At 46.8% G+C, this 22,798-nt stretch overlaps 1 protein-coding gene across 7 annotated transcripts in view; it reads right to left on the bottom strand.

Annotated features, from left to right (window-relative positions):
- The window catches only part of DNAAF8 (dynein axonemal assembly factor 8), an 89,009-nt gene that overhangs the window by 26,466 nt on the left and 39,745 nt on the right, over nucleotides 1-22,798 (bottom strand). For 5 of the 7 annotated variants that reach the window (XM_085075085.1, XM_085075079.1, XM_085075080.1 and 2 more), the window contains 9 exons: nucleotides 18,301-18,417; nucleotides 15,866-16,010; nucleotides 13,468-13,690; nucleotides 11,530-11,636; nucleotides 8,517-8,671; nucleotides 7,096-7,240; nucleotides 4,146-4,274; nucleotides 2,398-2,592; nucleotides 853-1,173 (listed from right to left, as the gene is read on the bottom strand). In XM_085075085.1, coding sequence (XP_084931211.1) covers nucleotides 853-1,173; nucleotides 2,398-2,592; nucleotides 4,146-4,274; nucleotides 7,096-7,240; nucleotides 8,517-8,671; nucleotides 11,530-11,636; nucleotides 13,468-13,690; nucleotides 15,866-16,010; nucleotides 18,301-18,417 — 1,537 coding nt within the window. The remainder of the gene's footprint in view (nucleotides 1-852; nucleotides 1,174-2,397; nucleotides 2,593-4,145; nucleotides 4,275-7,095; nucleotides 7,241-8,516; nucleotides 8,672-11,529; nucleotides 11,637-13,467; nucleotides 13,691-15,865; nucleotides 16,011-18,300; nucleotides 18,418-22,798) is intronic. The other 2 variants (XM_085075083.1, XM_085075084.1) reach the window with 2 other exon arrangements.

Raw genomic sequence — 22,798 nt, 5'->3', positions numbered from 1 at the left:
TAAAATCCCAGAATGGCTTGGTTTGGAAGGAACCATCTTGTTCCAACCCCCTGCCAGAAAGTGTCAGCACAGAACTGTTTCTCTCTGGGTGTGAGGAGTCAGGCAGCCCAAATTCTTCTTTCAATATTTCACATTAAAAGAAAACAGTGGGAGCTTGTAGTGTGCTGCTCCAAACCATCCAATATCAATAACACCACAGTCTGCACAGTGATTTAGTTTTAAGAGGCATAGCTATACATTTCCTGCTACAGGAGGAAACTATCAAATTTACTATGCTGAAAGATCGATGCTGGCACACATCACTGAACTCTGAGAAGCTTTTGACAGCAAAGGTCTCCATTCCTCTCTTCATTCTCCTCCAGGATAAAAAAAAAAACTCTCAAGAAATCTGTTTTCTTCAGCTCTTTCAGATTGGTGACACCTTCACTTCCCTGAGCACAGGGCAAGGCATCAAGCCTAAATCTGGCACCACTATTAGGGCCCCACATTCAGGTGGGAGAGCTCTTGGCCTCTGTTCTTCAGTTTCTGTCATACAGAATGCATGATATCATTTACTGATCCTGCCAATTGCTCTGATATCTAATTAGTACTTATGGAGTACCTCAAGATCATCAGCAAGGGCACCAGGCCAGGCACAGCCACATTAATTTAATAGGCCACCTTGTAGAAGACCTCAGCTGGCTCCTGATGGTTTCATTGCCTCAATCCAGCCATGCACAGAATTTACCCCCAAATTATCAAGTTTTTCTGTGCCTGAGAAAACCCCCAGCACTGCATTCCTTTGTCCAAGGTCAATCAGTTCCCAAACACCCTGTACCTGAGGATAATACAAACAGCAAAATCATGCCTTACCAGTTACCAAATCAGCTTCTGTGAAGAAGAGTATGGCTTGTCTGAATGTCACCTCTGGGGTCAAGGCCATGAGTGCCTGTGGGAGGCTGTCACCTGGGCTGAGCCTGGCCCTGCCCTGTGTCCATCCCTTCAAAGCAGCTCCAAGAGCTTGGAAGGCGTCGATGCCCCGCAGTGCACACACCAGGACGGGGTTGGACATCAGCATGTCCAGGCTCCTCTGCCAGTGAGTGTCTCCAGCCTCAAAAGGGGTTATTTCCCTGGCCTGGCACCGAGTGAGATGGGGCAGCCACTTCAGGCCTAGGAGCTCAAGTCCTGAATCTCCTGCAAGTCAAGAGAAATGAGTTTAACACCAAACAACACCACATGTTTCATAGAAACTGTGTTTTTGTTCTGACTTCACATTGATTTTTTCCCTGCACAAGTTCTAAAGCTGTTTTGACTTCTGTTGCATCCAAAATGGACTCTAATGCAAATATAGGAATATACTGGGAAAATCCACAACCTGCAAATGTTAAGAAATGGCATTAGAATGAAGAAAAATAAGTGCTATCTGGGAAATCAACAGATTGCCACAGGGAGCGAGTGCCATGATTTGATTAGAGAGCACAGCTAATGGAGGAGAGTTGAAAGGGAATCACTGAGAGTACACTGATAACAATGTGGCTTGGCACAGCATAATCCATAATCATGGATCCTTTAGCACCTCTCATAACACTGTAAGCAATGCTCATCATTGTAATAAACTAAACAGAATGCTGACTTGTCTCTAAAGTAGTCTCAGTGTTGTTTGGTTTGTAAAGTTGTCTTACTGACTCTGCAGCAAGGTATTTAGGGCTCAATCCATGAGTGCTGGAAGTTTCTGTTGGCTCAGATCTCAGATACAGAACTTCCCAGGATTTCAAGTAATATTTCAGCATAGTTTTAGGAGAGTCAGAAACAACATAGTGTAAGACAGGAGCAGACCTCTGCCCTTTGTGCTTGCACCTCCTGTGTTCTCACACTTCAGTGCAACCTGCACATGAAATTATATAAACTCCCTGTCCTGCCTAGGGCTTGGCAGCCCTTTTCATGCATGTGTGAGCAGCCAGTGTGGGGATGGCATTGCTGCTCCTCCTGTGGGGGAAGCGGAGCGTGAAGCCATGAAGTGCCTTGGTTCTGCTCACCAAGGCTGTCACTGACACAGCCTGGGACTCCCAAATTCCTGTTCCAGTTACAGCCCAGCCTTACCTCCCAGTGCTCAGGGAGGGACACAGTGACACAATGTGTTACATAAAAGCTTAGTACGTTCCAGCACTTCTTGGAACTCATTTGATGCTCTCTGAAGCAAATGATGCCCTCCTGAGCTGTTTGTGATGTGAAATGTGGCCTTGTCCATAACAAACTGAGATAAATTCTTCAACCCTTTAGGCAGGTAAACAAAGAAACCTGTTCTTCCTGAGGCCCCTTCACCACATTTTCCATGATGTTCCTGCTATGCTAAAAAGAACTACCCAGGACAAACTTTCCTGCCCAAGATCTCCAGCCCTCCCCAAGGTCTGGGATCACCTGCACTCCCAGACTGCTTCTTGGGGCTGGGAAGCAGGATCTGCTGCAGGAGCTCTCCAGCACTCTTCTGAGCCTGCATCCCAACCACTGTCAGCATCACCACTTGCTCCATCCCGGGCTCAGCAGCGAAAGTTCGGTGGCAGAGAAAATCCAGAGGAATATGATGAGGCTCTGGCACTGTGCTGAGCTTTCCTCCTGCCCAGGGAGAGCATCAAAAGAGAACTGTTACCCCACAGAAACACATCTCAATCTTTTTTACTGGGAAGGAATTGCATAATTCTCAACCAGCATTTCACTGTCTCCTCACGCTGCAGCTCAGGGAAAGCCTCCTGAACGAGGAATATTAACACAGCAAAGCCTCACTAATTAGTCCCAGTCCTTCCCTGGAATTACATTTTGCCATGTAAAGCAAATATTTTCCCTTGTAATTTTGATATCCTTATTCACACCATTAGGCAGAGTTGATCGATCTGTACCAAAATGATTTAAGGCACCAGTTTTGGGTTGATAACTAATGACTGACTTCACATTAAATCAATAGCTCATTTTGCTTTCCAGGACATTGCAGGGCACACAATTGGGAGTTAATTTGGGGACTGCTGTAACACTGTGCTTTTATCCACAGTCCTGTTGGGAACAGGTCAGCCTGGAGAATCCCTGGCCCATCAGAAATCCCTGCTTGATTTCATACTGTTTCACTACACAATTGTTTAAGCAATTGTATCGACAAACATTTATTAACTTACTTATTCCTACATCATAACATTTCAAAATGCCAGAGAAGGGTGAATGACACATGAATTTAATTATTATTTTTCCTTAGGATTAAGTGTGAATTTGATTTTGAGTATTTCAGCTGAAAGTCCTGACGCCCAGATTTTCCAATGATTAAATTAAATTAAACTATAATAACTCACTGAACACGGAAAAACCCACAACATGTAGTTTGTGAAATAAACATCTGATTTTTTTGACTCCAAGTGTACAGAACTAGGAGGTTTGAGACTCACCCATGTGAGTCACAGATTAAGAACAGAAAACCTATTTCCTTGCTGTTTGAAATCCTATCAATCTCCCAGCTTTGAATGAATGAGTTGTTAAAGTGAATACAACTGTATAAATTGAAATTAAGAATATCTGAGTAAAATGAAATTGGGAAATGCCTTTTCTGCACCTACACAACTATAGCTGCCAGCATTTATCACTTCAGCACATTCCACTTTTACACATAACCACCAATTTATCTCATTTTAATATTTTGACTTCTCTTGAAACGATGGCAATAAATACGTATTGATTGGCTATTAATCTTTTAAATAAATACCTTAATTAAGGCTTAATTGGATGTTATCATGTCACATTTCAATAATTTCTTTTTGCATGTATCTTTTACTTTACTTTTAAAAGGTATTTCCATTTTGATTTCCATTGATTCTTCCATGAGAGTTACTGTGATTGACTGGCAGCAGAAGAGTAAATGAGCTATTACAGACTAAAAGCATATTCCTAATGGTCTTATTCAGGAAAATGCCATGTTAATGGTCTTATTCAGGAAAATGCCCCTGGATCCCTGGAAGTGTCCAAGGTCAGGGCAGATGTGGCTTGGAGCAACCTGGTCTCATGGAAGGTGTTCCAGCCCATGGCAGGGGTGGAAATGGATGGGATTGAGGTCCCTCCCAACCCAAACCATTCCCTGAGTGTGTGATCCTGCAAAAGGCAGGACAGAGCAATTCTGCTCTCTGACCTACCCAGGCTGTGCAGCAGGGTGTCGGCGTAGGGAGCTCCGTGGAAGCACAGCGAGGGTTTCAGTCCAGCAGCTGCAGAGGGGAGGCTGTGCCTGCTGCCAGGGCATGCCTTTGCCAGCTCATCCATCAGCCCTGTGCTCAGAACAGCAGGAAACGTGAGGAATGCAGAGCTCAGCTCAGCCTGACAGAAAACACTCTGCTAGCAAATGTTTGAGTCCCTGACCACAGCTCTGTTAGAGACTGAGCTTATCCAACACACCAAATGCAACTGAACCTTCTCCTCTCCCCAAACCCCATGGATCACTTAAAGGGGGGCAAGGAGCTGTTGAAAATTGAGGCTGGGCCACAGGTCTCTCTGGCTTTTTCAGCAGCACCCAGTTGTTTCTATCCCCTTCTAACTCCTGCTGGGAACTGAAATGTGGACCAGATGCTGCCATAAAGTTCCTGAATTGGAATAAATGCCTCAAATAAGGTGTTGTATTCTAGAGGAAGAGTCCCAAATCTGACACCAGTGTTCACATGGAGGCCCTCAAGGTGTCTCACACCTCCAGGCATGGGGCCAAAGTCCTGCATCCCACAGGGCCCACGTGGGCACAGAGGTGTTACTGGGGTGACAGATCTGAACAGAGACATCATGTTCTGCTCCTGTGACGCCCAGCCTGGAAAATATCCCATTCCACGCCACTTTTACAGACACTAAGTGCTTAAAGCCAGCAATCTCTCAGCTCCTATTCTCCCTCCAAAGAGCTGGGCTGTGCACAGGCAGTGCATTAAGGTGTTGCATTCAGTACATTTCCACAACAATTAGTTCAGCCTTCTGTAATAATATTTCAGGCCACAGTTTTAAAGGCTTGTTATTTTTTAAATTACTTTGTACACATTTGATTGCTTCCTACCGTACGAGCCTGTCAAAAATTCACTGTAGTGGAGCATGGGAAATGGATTATTGGTGCTAGAGGCTGATGGCAAAGCTTGGATGTCAAATGTACCACTGACAATCACCTGCTTCTCAAAATTCAGCAGGCGTGAGGAACCAAAAATGGGCCATCACTGTCACAGCAGCATTGCCTGGTGTTTATTCAAACTCAGGGCACAGCAGAAAGTCAAGCTTGGACAGAAATGTATGGCGTTTGAACCTCAGGACAGAGATCCTTCCCCACCTATTTATCTGCTCTATTTTGGGAATAAATGTTGAATTTTAACTTGCTCTGAAAATTGAACAGGGTTCAAGACTTTGACGGGGCAACTGCTTTTCAGGGGTGTTGATTACAAATGCAAAACTTAGTGAGGTGTTTACTCAAATTCTAGTGCGTCACTTCTTCAAACTGTCCTTCACTTCCCAGAGGCCAAACCAAAGCTTGTGTGGAAAAAATATCAGCTTTCTCTCTCCAGGGCTCTGGAATATGGACTAAGGTATCTTTTTGAATCAGTTCTGATGTACAGGACAGATGAAAACAGCACAGAACACACAGAAAGAGGCATTGGCAAAATCTGTCACAAACAACGGAAAAACCCCTGAGGTTTCTACCACAAGGGGAAACATTTTACCTTCCCAGACTATCCTTTATTCCAGCCCCACCTGTATATCCACCTATATATTTCTAGTGGAAATTTCCCTGTGCAAAACATGAACACAAAACATGAACACAAAACATCATCTATGGCACTCAGGGAAGCAGCAGAAACTGCTCTTCTAATGAGCAACTTTCCTTGGGTGCAGAGGCAGCAGGTGACACAGGGCTGTAATTACTGTGCCATGATTAATCCTCTGTGTCTGCACATGTTTTCAGAACATTCTGTGATAGTCTCAGGAGAGAAAGCCCAGGACTTCTTGAATTGTCTTTTTTTCGCCCCCCCAAACCTCTAATTGTTCTTCCCTGTTGTGGATAGATTAAAGGAAGCAATTGGGCTGTGGGTGAATGTCTGCATCATGGGCTCTTTGGGATGGTGGTAATGGGAGGGTCACCCGCAGTGACCTCTTCTTGGTTAGAGCCAGCCAGGACAGGATTTGTGTTCCCTCCTGACCACTGCTGTTGCCTCTGATCTTCCCCACTTGAGATCAATGTCAACTCCTCCTTAAGAAAACAGTATAACTCAAGTAAGAAGATTTAGGGCAGCAACTTGTCTGATTTTTGTCAGTCCTACACACAAAATGAACAACCTTTTGGGTTCCTGGAAGTCACAGTTATGCAGGACTCAGAGCTGAGGTTGGCAGGAGCAGATGCTGCCCTCAGGCTCAGTGGCACAGCTGTATTTTGGCTACCCTACCTCTCTGGGCAAAAAGGGTCAGAGGAGGTGATTGAGGCCATAAAATCACAGCAAGGCCTGAGCTGGGAGGGATTCAGAAGGGTAATTGAAGTCCAACTGCTGGCCCTGCACAGGCCAACCCCAGCATGTGCTGTGTGTGAGATGCCAGAGTCAGGCCCGGCTTGGAAGTGTCCTGGGACAAGGCTCACAAATCCAAACAGGAGCTTACAACTTCATATAAAGGAAAAACAGTTCCCATAAGGATGGCTGAGCAGTTCCTTCCCACAAGAATGGGAACAAAGACCCAGAGAGGCAGGGGAATCTCTGTCTTTGCGGATTTTCAGATGGAAATGAAAAAAGCCTGAGCATCCTGACAGACTTCATTGCTGATGCTCTGCTGAGCAGGATGTTGGATGAGAGGCCTTCTGAGGCCCCTTCCAAGGGGAACTACTCGGTGATTCTAAGTTCAAGAGGACTCAAGAGCTAAAGATCAAACAACTGGCAAAGATCAGCAGCTCTGCTGGATGTGTAGGAGTGACTGATTCACACCTTGGCCTGGAGATTCCTACAGCAACATAAGCAGACCTTGATATTCCCCATAAACATTCCCTGCACTGTCCCACTGTGGTTGGACTGCTAATGTGCAACTCACACACATTGAAATGCAAACCCTCTGTCCCAGGTTGCTGGGCAGGGCAAGCATTACCTGTCACCAGGGAAGGGATGTGATGTCTGGCATTCTCCTTCCTCAGCAACAGCACCAGGCAGTGCCTGCGGGGGCCAGCAGGGACTTCTCCTCCTGCAGGATCATCAGGTGAGCTTGGACTCTTGCCAGGGCAAAAGACAGCAATCTGGAATAATGAGGGGCAGATTAGACTACTAAATCCAGATGTAATTACTACAGGGCTCAAGCAAAGAGATAAATTACAATGGCATGACAAGATACAGGTCACCACTGATCCAGAGGAACTCCAATATCTGTGTGCTCTGCGTCATCTTTTCCTGAGACAGAGAAACTTAATTTAAACTCAGGGAATAGGTTTAAGACAAAAACATTCTGCCCTGCAGCTGGGCTGGGCTGAAACCACAGCAGTTGTAATTCAGCTGATATGTGGTACCATTCTAAATCACTCAAAGATTATCTGAGTCCCAAATGAAGGGATGATTTTCAGAAATTTTAGCTCCAACCAGCACATTGGAGCAATAGTTGCTGCTATTAACTCCTTAATGGCCACTTAGCAGCATGCTCCAAATACCTGGCTGTTTGGGCTGTAGTATTCCTTCCATAAATAGGTTATAGTCATTCTACAAACTATTATGAGCAGGGGCATTGTTATGCCCTAGGCTTGATCACAGAACCAGCAGAAGAGAGGGGATTTGTAGAGTTTGATTTGGAAAATTATGCATTTCCTGCCTGACATAACAAAAAACCCTTAGCAGGATGATTTGAAGTGAGTCCACTCCTTTGTGAGGGAAGGTGTCATATGATTCCTGTGGGATTTATAATGTAAGAAGTTCAGCACTGGACTTCTTGCATATGCTAAGTTTGACTGCAATCTTGCATTTGTGATTATTGCTGTTTCCTTAGGCTGACTTGTCAAAATGCCAAGTGCACTTTAACTCAAACCTATCACCATAGTAGGTACAGCTTCAAAGAAAAAAAAAAAAAAGGTATTTTTGAAAGCTCTTTTTGAAGCCCATCTGGAATGCAGTGCAGTAGGGGACTTCATGCTGAAAGGCCCAGAGGGACATCACCAAATATCAGTCTGCTAGTGAAGACATTTCTCCTGAACACACCTTTGCAGCTCACTGAGTGGTATTTTGGTTCATGGGGCTACTGCCTGCTCTTGCTTACTCTGACATCAATGGTAAAATCCATGTTTGCTTTAGTAGAGGTAGGATGATGAATTTACACTCCTGTTCTCCATGACAGACCAAGGCTTTGTGGGATTTTCCCGCTAGAGGAAAAGCCAGCACTGAAAGCAACCAGAGCACCACTCCCAGGAGCACGGAGAACTGGGAAAGAGGGAATGGTTGTCCTGGGAGCACTTCCTGCAGGAGTGCTGACACGATTAGTTGCACAACAAGGGGTAACCCAGGGCACAAAGGGCACAAAGGGCACAGTACCTGCCCTGCTGTCATGCCCAGCACGAGGCCTTGCTGTGCTGAGAGCTGCAGCTGGCAGAGTCCTTGCAGCACGAAGCCGCGGCGAGCGCAGGCCGAAAGCACAGCCCCATATGCACACGGAGCTACCACAGGTGACACCAGCACAATGATGTCCCCTAGATCAAAGAGAGGGAAGAAAAGCAGCATATTGTTGTCACAGGAGCTGTGGTGCTGATGCAAGGCAGCTCTCACAGCTTCCACCTTGAAGCAAACAGTTGTATCCCCAGCAGTGACCCCATGTTTTACGGTTTGTTTGCTGCATCCAGCTCATCATGACTGCAATCCAAGGCCAGCCCAGAGTGGGAAAGCTTATGGCATCATCGTCTTTATGAATCATCAGATGAGATGCGCCAGCCTGTCTCCCCAGGTCTGGGAGCTGCTCACAGGCAGTGTGGCAGTGCTGGCCCCGTGCAGCCCCCAGCACTGAGGGCCCCATAAGCCTGGCCACTCCAATGAGTGACCAAACAGGGCAACAAGAACTACTTGTTCTTGGTCAATTTGTCCAGCACAAAGCACATGAAGCAGCTCTGGCCATTCCTCTCTGCTGTTACTGGTGCTCGGAGCCTGAGCTGCTTCTGCAGTCCTGCTCAGCACCTCCTTCTGCTTGTCCCTTCCTTATTCCTGCCTTTAACCTCCATCCCAGACCTCCAAAGGCACAAGCTTTTGGACCACCTGGGATCTCACCTTTGCCTTGGTCCCATCTGGGGCCTCCCAGGTTCCTTGGACATCATGGTAACAATACCAGCCTGCCCTGTGCTACCTGATCCTCTTCTACCAGCTCTGGCTGCTCCTTGTATTCCTCATCCCAGGACATAAGGTTGTAGAAGCAACTGGAACCGACACTGGGCTAGAACTTGGGTTTTTAGAGTGCTGTTTTCCAAGGTGAATCCCAGGCTCACTGCCAACCATGAGCAAGCTCAGGAGAAAGAGCCTCTAAGCAGCCTAAGCCCCATCTTAGGCACTACAACACAAGCTTCAAGACTTTTCCGTGAAGCCTCTGATCTACCTGAGGTCTCTGTTTTTACCATGACCTTCATTATTACACTTTCTTAGTCCCAACACAGCTTTTTATCCCTCACAATGTACATTCAGATCTCCATAAGCTGCCAAGAGAGAGCTCTGAACACAAATCCTCAGCTCCACTTCTATGTGGGTTTCCTCTACACTGCCCCTTTAATTTGTCTTAGCTTTAACCAACTGATTTAATGAGATTGGAGGATTTTTCTCTGTGTCCCAATTGATTTCAAGGGTAGGACAGTGAATATTTCTTTTTATGCTAGACTTTGTGATGTGGATATGTCCTGCCAAGGCTCAGCCTGGTAGTTCAAAGCAACAGCACCAAAACAAGGGAAACCTTGTGTTTATCACTAAGGATGGGACAGGCAGGGTGTTTCTTTGCCTAAAATCTCTCTTTGGTTTTATGGCTTTAATGCTGGCTTTTAGCCATATTCATGATATGCGAACTGTCAAAATCTCAGATTGTGGGCGGGAAGATTTTGGTTCCTCTCCAGCTGATAGCACTTTTAAAAACATTTCTTGCACACACATATCCCAAATCACCAAGAATTCCTACTTGGGTCACTAGAACTCTGGTTCCTGAGAAGGGGCAGGTCTGCCTGGTGGGAGCTTCAGTACCTCTCCTCTGCATTGCTAAATTGCTGTCTCTCAGAGGAGTTGCTGGAGAGCTGAGGGAAGGAGTCAGTGACTGTTTCTTTGCCTGAAAACCCCAAGGGTGTCAGCTCCCAGACCAGATTTTCAGCTCCTCTTCCCAGAGCAGTTATCTGAGGAGCAAAGCTTGCCAGTGCCTTCCTAAGCCCCAATACAGATGGAACGTGGTGTGGTGGATCTCAGCAGCCCACAGCAAATGTGAATCATTAATGGCCATAAAAGGAAGGGGAGGCAGCAAATGTGACTCATTCCATCAGTAGCCACCAGCTGCCATCAATCCCAATCCCAAATAACAGAGCCAAGGGCTGGCTGCCAAACTACCTGAGTTAACATGTGCCAAAAGATGAAAAACTGTCTCAAAACTGGTTTTTTCCTTTCTCCTTTCTCTATTTTCCTTCGCTTCCACTCCTTTTTCATCTCTTTGGCTTATGCTTGCATCCTTTCCCCATGCCTTCTTTCTCTTCACTACAACCCTGCTTTCCTTCTGCCATCTCCTCCCTGACAGCTGCTGAACTTCTGCTCCCCTCAGGCTTCATTCCTGTGAAACCACCTTCAACTGGGGCAGCACAAACCAGCCCAGAGCTCCAAGAGCTTTGTCCAAAAATCCCCTGCACCCCAGATCTGCTGTGCCAGGCCCACTGCAGGGCATGTTGGCCTTTACAGCAGGACCCCAACACCTTTTAGCCAGGCAAGGCCTTGGCAGGTGTCCCTTGGACACTGCTTGCTGCTAGTCAGGGACAAATTCAGGAGCTGAACACTACTCCTAGGAAGGGAAAGCAGCGCTTTAAGTAGAACTAGGTGATAACCAGTGGATATTAGTCCCACAAAATGCTCTCCTTTCTGACTGTGTGGTCAGTCCTGCCCTAAATGAAGCCTTAACCATTTAATTCCCCTGATTATAATATTAAGTCTTCACCAGGAGAGGCAGCTGATCTCTGATGAGATAAACAAGCAGTTTAAGGACTCTGTTAGGCCTTCATGTGACAGTTTCATTAATGAAAAGACCCCTCTGTGCAGAGATTTCCCGTGCAGTGTTTTCTTATTTCTTTTTCCCCCTTCAGTGACATCTAAGCAGCCCCCAGGAATCCAGCAGCTGCACCATGAGGAGGATGAGGTATGCCACTCCTCTGCCACTTCCTTTTAGGCAATGATTTTCCACTAGAAATTCATTCCTGGCTCCAGAACTCGGCAGGTCACAGCCCTGAGCAATCCAGGGAGGCAGAATTACCTTAGGTGGGCTGGGAAAAAGTGATGTTATCAGTGAAGGAGAACCATAAAACCTCAAGTTTCATTCCCTAATGCTGACCTTTGGTAGTTGAGACAAGCATGGCTGGAGGTCGAGGCAAAATCAAGCCCCAGAGATCAACTTTTTCTTCATCTGTTCCTGCCCCAGTTGAGGAAGGACTCTGAGAGCTGCAGAAAAATTATAAATATTAGATGAAAAATATTAAAAGGTTCTGACTCAAACCTACTTTCTGTGACAAATCCAAGGCCACAGAAGCTTCACTGGTAAAACTGCTTTACTGGAAAAGCCATTTCAATCCCTTGTCCGTGACATGAGCTGCATCAAGGTCTCTCTGACTGAACATCTTTTCATATTACTCCCCCTGAGGCTCTCTGTGTTCAATTAAAAGTAGCTAATGCAAAGTAGCCAGCTTGGCAAAGAAATCTGGGAATCAAGAAATATGTCAGGCTGCACTAGCAGAGCTTTTCCCACCCACAGACACATCCTAGTTGCTATTCACTTTGGGTTCTTTAGGCTGAGTTTAGCCAGTTTGAAGGGTTCGTGTTAGGCAACAAGCATGATCCAGTCTGGCAGAGATGTTCATGCCAGTGCAGCTTCCACAACATTCCTGCATATCCAAAAGGACCCAAGCAGGGCAGGGTGAACAGAAGGTGTGGTTGAAAGCCAGGGACTGTCTGGGAACAGTTTTGCCTGGGACTATGAGCTCAGGCTGCTCAGGCAAACCTGCCTCATCCCTTGCCACCAGCACGGAGCTGGCTGGAACACATCCTGCTTGCTCACTCCCAGGAGCCCACAGCATTTGCAAGTCTAATCTGCAAAGGGCAATCTGAGCTGCAGTTTGTATTCCTGGCTCCCAACAGACCGAATTACCAGCATTAGGAGAAAGACAAGTGCATTATTTAGGATGTAGCACTGCTCCGGACTGAGTTATACCAGAGGAGCAGAATTCATCATCTTTGTAAGAGGGAAAAAGCATCCCTGAGGAAAAAAAGACAAATAAAGAGAATGAAATTTGGCCAAATTGATTTTTTCACATCTTAAAAATGAAAATTATTAGAGTCTCTGGTCGTGGCGGAGCAAAGCTGAACTCTGACACTCAATCCTCCACAGCAATCCACAGGTTAATTCCACACGGCTGAGCTTTGCCACTCCACAGAAAGCACTGCAGAGAATCTCACCTTCAGCCTGCTGCCTCTGACTGTGCCTCTCTGCACCCAGCATCAGCAGGATCCCTAAAACCCTCTCCACAGCCTGCAAGGGCAGGGCCTTGGCTGAGCTTTCTGCAGCAGAGTTTCTCGTGCAGTTAAAGGTTTGTAAGCCACCCTTCATTTTCACACACTTCTCTCATCATCCTCCAAAGAACCTTCTCCTACTGAATCCCTTTATCAGTTGATATGGGGGGACACAGGGCAAAGCAAGAGCAGGTTTCCTAGGAAAAGGCCACTCAGTGGCACACAGCCCTGCAGCTCCTCCACATCTTGCTGCAAGAGTATGAATTACAGGCCTGGATAGCAGGGAACAGGGAATGGGAAGCAACTGCAAGTGTCCCACAACTGACACATCAGGGACCTGAGGGAACAGCTGGAGCTGTGCCAGGGCAGGGTCAGGTTGGGTATCAGGGAAAGGTTCTTCCCCCAGAGGGTACTGGGGCACTGCCCAGGCTCCCCAGGGAATGGGCACAGCCTGAGGCTCTCAGAGCTCCAGGAGTGTTTAGACAATGCTCTCAGGGATGTACCAGGTGGGGTTGTTGGGGTGTCTGTGCAGGGCTGGCAGTTGGATCCATGATCCCTGTGGGACTCTCCCCACTCAGCAGATTCTATGATCTGCTGCAGAAGAGAAGGACTTCTGCAGATTTTATAACTGGCTTGGAAATACAAAAGTAGAGGGATTGCTCCCCCTGCACTCCTGTGCTCCAGGACCTCCAGAAGGTTGACACAGAGAGCATTGAGTGCTGCCTGTCCCCATGGCTCACTGCTCCAAACCATCCAGGGCCATCACCTGGGCAGGATTCCAGCAGCTCTCCCTCCAAACCAGAGGCACAGCTCCCTGTGCACCTGGCTGGGCAGAGGCAGTGACACGAGAGGCTCCTCTTGGCTCCAGGCCCTGGGAGAGCCACGGGTGATGTCCTGCAGGGTGTCATGGGCATTGGGCCCTCTCACAGCTAATACCAGCACTGGGGCCACCTTGCCAGGCTCTGAGGCATAGGAGGAAGGCAGCTTTTCTGTGGAAACAAACACATTTGTGAGTAAAACACAGAACAACCCATCCCAAGGTCATTCATTCTACTCAAGTGCTCTTTTCAGATCTGTCAGCCCGACCTCAACAGAGGAGTCACCTAGTTCCCTGTCCTGGGAATTACCTGGTTCCCTGTCCTGGGGGAGATGTGCTGGCAGCCCCTGCACACTTTTACCCAAGAGCAAACCTGAGGTTATTAAAGGCAGTCTGTTGAAGAAAGAGCAGTTGGTTGCCTCCTGTTCGCTGTGAAAAGCTATTCCAGAGCAGGTGATCCACTGGAAGTGTCCCTGCCCATGGCAAGGGTTGGAACTTGGTGGTCCTTAGGGTCTTTTCCAGCCCAAACTGTGACTCTAAGTCAGCACTTCAAGTTCCTGTGCAGTCTTTTGTTCAGGAGCACAAGCAAGGCTGGGGAATTGAAGTACAGACAGGACAAGAACAGGGGCCTGAGGAAAAGGATGTTCTTGAAGGGGATCACAAACTGGAAATCTGGGGACTTATTTTCTATATTATCTCCTTCTGCGTCAAATACAGATTTGGAACAATGCTGTAAGATCCAGGCAAATATTTGATTTGTCACCTTTAATTTTCTGCCAGGATTTGAACCGTGACTTCCCTTATTTCCTGCAACAACTCTTCCCTGTGACTCTGGCAAACCTCTCTCCACGTCTACTGCCAGCATAGCTGGGACCCAGAAAACAACCCTAGAACAAGCAAATTTGCCTCCTCTGCAGTTCTTACTGCAGATGTCAGAAAAAGCAGCAAGGTGTGTGATTTCCTTCCCTTAGGTTTAAAAACATATTCAAATACATCATTTCTTGCATGAGAATTAGAAGGCAGAACACAAATCTCTAGAGCAGGTAGATAATGGAGCAACTAGCTGTAAATATTTAAAATAATCATTTTAGAGTTATCAAGCTAAGGGTAAAAATCTAATTTACAAACTTGCACAGCAGTTCTCAGCTAAATGAATTGTCTCTTCATACAAAATGTTCTTAAATAATGGTGCATGGTACAGAGCATTGAAGCAGATCTGCTGCCTGTCAGCTCCTAATGACTCTGGTTTTATGGGTTTCTTATTCATTTCTGGAGGCCACCCTCATTTCCCCAGCTCTCCCCAGGAATGTGTTACGTGCACAGCACCCAGACAGCTGCAACTGCAATCCCATTCCTAGGGCAGTCTGCTCCTATTGCTTTCAAACAGAAAAAGGGAGCGAGGAGACTGGGGAATTTTCTCTGATTAAGCTGCTCTTCATTCCCCTTCTGCCAGAGGAAAGGAAACCCATTTCTCTCCCTCTCAGCCTGCCTGTGCCTTTCCCAAGTGAAATGGATTGTCTGGGTGAGATGGTGGCACATCCAAACCTTCCAGGAGAATTTCCTGCCTTAAAAGGAAGCACAAGCCACAAGCAGAGGCAATTTCTAAACCCTGCAGCTAAGGCAACACCTGTTGCTCTGGAGTCGTGTTGCAGTAGCAACCAATAATATTCCTTAATGCTTTAAGAGAGGCTTCAACATCTCCATTTCTCAAATGGGGAAAAAAAAAAGACTTGAGTGGTATGTGCCAATATTTGACACATTGGTTAAAGACTTTGTGATTTGAGTTCAGAGCCTCAAATCGTGTTGATTTACCTTATCTTGCTGGTCTCCCATCTCAGACGGGATTCTATTAAACAATGTGACATTTTGGTGATGGTTTATCAGCCAATGCAATTACAGGACAGGTAAATCAGTACTCCTGAAGTCCCATAGGCAATGAGATGGGGGAATTGTGGAAGAGAGAGGCTGAATTTTCTGCAGCTAAAACCTTCAGGAGTATCAGTGGGGAACTAAATGATTTTATTTAACTCACATGGGTCTAGCCCTGGGGCTCAGGGCACTACAATGTGGGAAAGTTCACTGCAAAGGAACAACAACTAAAGATTGAGACCCAAAAAATGTGTCAAGGGTTAAAAATTGAGCTCATGGATGTTCAACACTGGGAACAGAAGGAAAGAAACAAGGTGATTCCATAATTTCTTTTGGTGAAGGTATAGGAACTGATAAAGCAACCGTCATGTAAATCTGACTCTCCTCACTCTTCACCTCAGTGCATTTACAGAGCTTTGCCTTGCTCAGCATCATCCCCATCACACCATGGAAGCTCAGGAGGAGCAGCAGAGCTCACCTGAGCTCGAGAGCAGCAGGTCCTGCCCAGGGTAGAGCAGGCGGAGGCCACAGACATCCAGTGCAGAGCCCAGCAGCAGCTGCAGTGTGAGATGGATCTCCAGGGGCCTTCGGAGGAGAGCCTCAAACAGCAACACCATGGCAACCTGGGCAGCAGGAGAAAAACATGGGAAAAGGAGGGAAATGCTTCCAAGCCCTCCACAACTTCAGAGCTGCAGCCTTGCTGCTCACCTGGAGTTCCCAGGATGGATCTGCACTGCCAGAGCTGCAGAGAGGCTTGGGTTTGCTTTCTGTTTGTGTGCAGTTCACACAGAGGCTCTTGGTGTTGGACTAAATCACAGCTATCCATGATAATTATAATTTAATCTATTTCTGTGCCTTTTGTCACAAAAGCCTACTGGTAAAGAACTGCAAGGCCTCTGGGGCACAGACCGCACTGCATCCCTTCTGCTGTTAACTTTGTGCAGCACCATTTGCCCATCTTTCTGGATGATTAAATAATAATAATAGACCAACTGGTTGTTTTTCTATGCCTATAACGGCACCAAAATCAACATTAAAAAATATCAAAAGGCAAACACATCACTGGTACTGTCCCAAATTTACATTTCAGAGTCTTCTTTACCAGCCTAACCCATTTCAGCCCACCCTGGCATGCAGAAAGATGCACACCAACATGTTCTGAATGTTTATACCTAAAAGGGAAACAAATTATTATTATTTGCCCCATCAGAGAAACAAATTGTTTCAAAAAGCAAGCGCTTTATGACAGGGAGTTGTGTGGTGCTGTGGATAATAAATTGCTGGGGATCAGACAAGCTGATTTTCTGGCCCCAAATTTGAGCATCTCCTGCATGTAGAGCAGCACAAGGATTTCCCCAGCTCAAGGTTTATGGCTGCAGCAAACGCCAAATGAATCCATCACTACTGGACACTTGAAATGAAATGCTACTCCCCCATAAAGACATTATGAGGCTTTACCATCATGATAAATGAAGATATAAATTTACTCAAATCATATAAAAGTGGTCTAATTAGGAATAAAAGCTCCATTTCTTTATGTTTGTCTAGCTCATGCTGTCCTGCTATTAACCCAGTACTCACAGCAGCCAGTAAGGAGGAATTTTCCTGTAGCTGCTCTGAGTCCCTGGGGCTGCCTGGGCTTGGGGCCAGCTGTGATAACACAGCCATCCAGCACTGGAAAATCTCAGGAAGTGCCTGTCTTCCCTTTCCTCAGGAGCCTGGCACCTAGCTTTGCTCTCCATTGCAGCTTTGTTGAGTTGTGCCTGTCCTGGTCTCAGACATCACCAACTCTGGCCACTGTCCGAACCCTGGCCTGGGTCCTGGGGACTCCCTCCTGCAGTGCTGGGTGCAGCTCTGGGACCACCAACACAAGAAAGATGTTGGCCTGTTGGAGAGAGTCCAGAGGAGGCCACAGAGATGCTGCAAGGGCTGGAGCCCCTCTGCTCTGGAGCCAGGCTGGCAGAGCTGGGGGTGTTCACCTGGAGAAGAGAAGCTCCAGGGAGAGCTCAGAGCTCCTGCCAGTGCCTAAAGGGGCTCCAGGAGAGCTGGAGAGGGACTTGGGACAAGGGATGGAGGGACAGGACAAAGAGGAATGGCTTCCCATTGCCAGAGAACAGGGTTGATAGGATATTGGGAAGAAACTGTTCCCTGTGAAGGTGGGGAGGCCCTGGCATAGAGTGCCCAGAGAAGCTGTGGCTGCTGTGGAAGTGTCCAAGGCCAGGTTGGATGGGGCTTGGAGCAGCCTGGGCTAGTGGAAGGTGTCCCTGCCCATGGCAGGGGTGGCACTGGATGGGCTGTGAGGTCCCTTCCCACCGAAAGCAGTCCATGGCTCTGTGACTCTCAGCTCTTCCTGGTCACTGCTGCTGCCCTTCTCCAGAACAACTCATTTCACATGAGTGAGCTCCTGTACATTTTGGGCTGCACACCTAAACAGGAGCTAATTTAAATTACCTGAAACTTCTCTTCTCTTGGGGTAAAATCAGTAGAATTAATCCCTATTTGTTCATGCAACACACAAATTCCTGAAGGTCAGGTAGTACCAGAACCTTCAGAAATTTCTTAGAACATTTCTGAGCCCAAGTTTAATCAAAGTTGTGCTGTTTACTGGCTTAAAATCAAGTAGTTTCAGGTTATCAAAATTTTGTCTACTGTTACTGATTTGCACCTGGTTGGTAGCAATTTCTCCAACCCACACATTTCAAAGTTTAATCTTCTGTGGCTCAGAGCAATCAGCACATCAATACTGACGACATAAAATACTCAGTTGATATATTTAGGTCGGAGTGAAAAATACTTCAAGATCAGTATTTGTATCAAACCTCCAGACTGAAATATTCCAGGTCACTTAATTGTCTCTCAGTGTCCCCTCTCAGCCCACAATGAGGAAGGAGGGGGTTGTTTGTTGTTCTTTACCTCAGTGTCTGTGTCTCTGCAAGCCTCCATGGCACTGCTGTCAGGGAAGTGTTTGTCATCACTCTCAACTGTCTGCCAGTAAAATCCCTTTGGCACTGCAAATGCCTTCTCCACTGCCTGAAAAGCACAAAGGACAGCTCTCACTGCCATGTTATCTTGGTCCCTTAAAATAAAGTAGGAAAAAACAGGATCTTATGGCCACAGAGCACACGAGGATGCAGCAGGTGGATTAAACTCAGTCCGGTGTTGTTAATTTATACAATTTGCTTTCTTACAACCATTCCAGTGGCTCCCATTAAGTGATATCCCAAGAATGTGAATCTCCAACTGCTTCCTGAGAGCCTGAGCATTGCCAGGGTCCAACCCTGTGACTCCCCAAAATGCAGAGCATCACAGACATCACCAGGAGCTGCATCCATCAGCTGAGCCACCGATTCTCCCTGACTGTGCTGAGCACTCAGCAGAAAAGGGCTTTTTGAAAGCAGTGCTCTAATTAACTAATCAAATGGAAGGGTAGGGAAGGGATTGCATGAACTTCTACATGCCTGTAGCCAAAATAGCACATTTCTCTCGTGCTCATGTCACCACAAGTGACACATATCTGTAAGCCTCATCGTGCCACATCCTCATGGATTGGCAAAAAACTGGCATTTAGGTCACAGCTCGACACAAGTGCAGCATTTCCCAGGCTCAGCACCTTATTTTGTTTCTCATCCATTTTCTGGGCAGCCAAGCAAGCAACTTGTACAAGTGCAAGTGTAAGGATGTGTCACTCAGGGGAATGTGCTGTGACTGCACGCTCTGTGAGCAAGGCCACAGTCCAGGGACGAAGGCAACTCCTGAAAGTCATGTTTGTCAAGCTCTGCTTTGAACATTCCAGAAATGCAGATCCATTTAGGCAGAGTTCTCAGCGGGCAGGAATCATTCCAAGGATAGAAAATTAAAAAAAAAAATAGTCACTTCTGAAACACAGGCTCAGGTGTAGCTCAGAGAGGCTTCACTACTTTTAAAGGCTCTACTTTGATTTACAGCAGGTGTTAATTTGTCCTCAGCTCATGTGGACTGACCTTTTCAAAAACAGAAAAAGAAATTAATTTTCAACATGGTCTCATCAGGACTTTTATGATGGAGAGAAAGGGACAGTAACCCTGCATGGAGAAGCATCCACTCTGCATTATGAGCTCCATATAATGCTGTTTAATTGTGTAATCACCTGAGAGATTTCGGTTGTGCTGCTTGGCAAATGATAGGCACTTCAAGAGCATTCTACAAATGTTTCAAAGTAACAACCAGAAAATGAAATTTATCTGGGTATTAAAACCCCTCTGACAACTGCCTTTCCACTTCAGTAACCTTTTGTGTTGCCTCCTTCCTCTATTTCCTGTGCTTCATGAGATATTTGCCTGAAAGCAGAACTGGGGATTTCACTTTTCACTCTGTTTCAGTCAAATCAACTGCACCAAACCAAGAGCTTTGGCATCTCCCACTGGATCTGTCCATTCTGTCCTGAAATCCATCATTCCCCAGCCTCCACTGGTGATATTACACTTGGTTGCTGTGGAAAATATCAGCAGAGGAAAAGTGGATTTAAGGAAACAGATCTTCTCCATTTCCAAGGCATGATGCCAACTCCTGCATCCAGCATCCTGGCACAGTGCAATGAGCCCAGACAAGCCCTACAAAGTGGGAATGCAGCAAAATCCCAGTTCTCTATTTATTCAGCCTTTTCCTTGAACAAACCTCATGTCTGTGAATGTTCAAGAAGGAAAAGAAGGGACAAGTGTGGTCAAACCAACACCAGCCTCTGTTTCTATCTTCAGGATAACTGTCCAGCCCCAGGAGACAGGCTGGAAAATCCAAAGGGAGCACCCTGGTATAAGCTGTGGATCCCTGGTGATCCCAAGATGCTGCTCCATGGCCACAGCAGGGATGTGGCCACAAAGCCTGTGGGAAGTGTTCCTGTCATCCTGTCACATTCTGTTTTCCAACAGCCAACCTGAATGGGAGTTCACAAAAACAGAAAATGGAGCTTGAAAAGTCTTATTTCTCCTAGAAAATCCTTCTCCTCACAAACTACAAAACAGACAGATGGCTGCAGGAAGAGAGCCCTGCTTTGTCCAGCATGGCTAAAATGTCCCCGTGGAGAACTCCTTACACAGTCTGTCTATGCCATGAGCAGGGAAAACAGGGAGAAAGTAATTTTCCCTGTGGTGGAGGAGAGAATTGCACGGAGCCAGTCGTTCTAACACTGAGCTGAGCCCTTTTGGACACAACCACAGAGGGACTGCAGGCAGCTGCAGGAGACTTTCTGACTGGCATAACTTGGACACTGTTTCTGTTTATGAAACTTCAGTGCTACTTTTAATGCTCACAAGAGGGTAGGTGTGAGACTTGTATTGGTTACACCTCAGAGCTGGTTCCTCTCACTCCTCCAACACCACAGCAGCTGTGAATCCTTTCCCAAGCCTGTGGATACAGCAGCTCTGAGTGCTGACCCATCTGCTGGTGGGAGGAGAGGAGACTCCCCAAACCCTGCAGAATGAAGAGGCAGCCCAGCCTTTCATCCCGACCAGAAAATCTCTCTCCTGTGAGGCTCTGAGCTCTGTAACAACCCCCCATCTTGTGGGAAAAGCCTTATCCCAGGGAGGAAGGCTCCCTGCACCCAGCCAACAGCAGCTGTGCAGCCCCAGGGATGCTGTGCCTTCTGCTGTGACAGGTTTCAATCCCCAAACTCATGGAGCCATAACCATTCCCATGTGTGTCTGCAGGGCTTCTTAAAGCACTGACATCTTCTCCATCCACGCTGCCACCATCAGGACGAGGAGGAAGGGAGAGCACATCCATAACCTCCTTGTTTCTGTTATTCCTTTTTGTCAATTTATCCTTACTCGGTTTGGGTGACAAATTCCAGCTTCTGCCACCTTAAGACACTGGAAAAGACCACTCTGTGCCACAGCTGGGATTGAGCTCACACCAGTTTTTCCAAAAATTAGGAGAAACCCCGAGCTCCTGCTTTGTTTCAGACAGTATCACCCAGATGAAGGCAGACAGTTCTGGGAAGGAAACTCACGGCAGAACAAAAATGTGCTGTAAAATCGCGAGCAGAAACAAGAATAAGCACATTTCAGAGGAGACTGGAGCAGCAGCAAAGGCATGAATATTTAACTGTCACACAGAAATATGACCAAGCCCCTGATCTTCTCTTCGTGCTTACAGTGTTTTCTATCCCCATCTCTGACAACAAAGGAAGAGCTTTTGCTGCCAGATGATCTGAAAGAGTCTTTCAAGTTGCAAGCAATCTTCCAGGCTGCTTCCCAGCCCCAGCAGGAAAACAGAAACTGCAGGAAGAATCCCCACGTACTCCACAATCTCCTCACACACGAGGTACTTTCCAAGACAAAGATCTGCTCAGCCATTATCTCTGTGAGACAACACCAAACAAAGCCCTCAGAGAAAGATGCTGCACTTCCAGTTCCTCCCGAGCCAAACAGGGATTTCTGTGCCGAGGTAACCTCTCCCTGCCAGCCCTGCTGAGCACATCAGGGGCAGCAGAGGAAGCACTTCTCTCACTCAGCAAGGCTCATGGCTGATGTAATTCACCAAATCCTGCCCCGAAATGAGGCAGAATCACTCTCAAACCCTCTCCTCTCCCTGCTGCCCTGTGCAAATCCAGATAAACACAATGTTGGATGTGTTCCCTGCACATCTTCCCTCCGCACTGTGCATGTTCTCTTCAGATAGCTACAGAATTCAGTACAGGAAAGTGGAGGCACCACAGGAAGATCCCAGGCAGCAGAAAGTCTGGGATAGAGAGGACTCATCAAGGAAGATGTGCAGTTCTGGTGAATGTGTTTCACTTTTGAAATGGATCTCACTTCCCCTTGTTCCCCTTCTGGATAGGGAAAGAGATATCTGAAACCACAGAAGACAGAATGAGACAGTAACTCCCAGCCTCTGTGCCCATCAGCATTTTGGCAAAGCACAGCAGCTTGAGAGTTCTTTCAAGCTGCTCTTTTCAGGAATAATGAGTGATGGACACAATCTAAATGTGACCTATCAAATTTTAGGAAGAATGAAAACCTGTAATGTTTTATTCCTCCCCAAGCTATGCCTTCATCTTTGTGCCAGCTCTGGTCGCCATCACTGCAGTCCTTCCTCCTTCTAAAGGTTAGGGGTTTTTTATTTACAAATGCCAACGATTGCCTGAACTCCTGGCTCCAGGAAAATCAATGCCAGACTCCAGCAGGACTCAGGCAGGGCCAGGATGTCCCCTTCTGCCTCCTGAAGAAACAGCCATGCAGCTATTCTGGGCTGCAGATATGGATTATTTTCTATAAATGTAAATAGACGAAGTTCACAGGATAAATGTTTCTCCCCCAGACAAACCAGAATCACCAGCCAGATGTGCTGTCACCAGAGCTGTTGGGACAACTCAACCAGGCTGCACAGCAGACTCAGGGTACCAGCCCTGATCCTTTTCACCAATTTAGATAAAGAC

The sequence above is a fragment of the Lichenostomus cassidix genome, chromosome 14, assembly GCF_008360975.1.
Source record: "Lichenostomus cassidix isolate B80296 chromosome 14, HeHo_3.0, whole genome shotgun sequence".
NCBI lineage: Eukaryota > Metazoa > Chordata > Aves > Passeriformes > Meliphagidae > Lichenostomus > Lichenostomus cassidix.
Note: the sequence above shows the minus strand (reverse complement) of the source record. Positions and strands in the feature narration are given on the sequence as shown.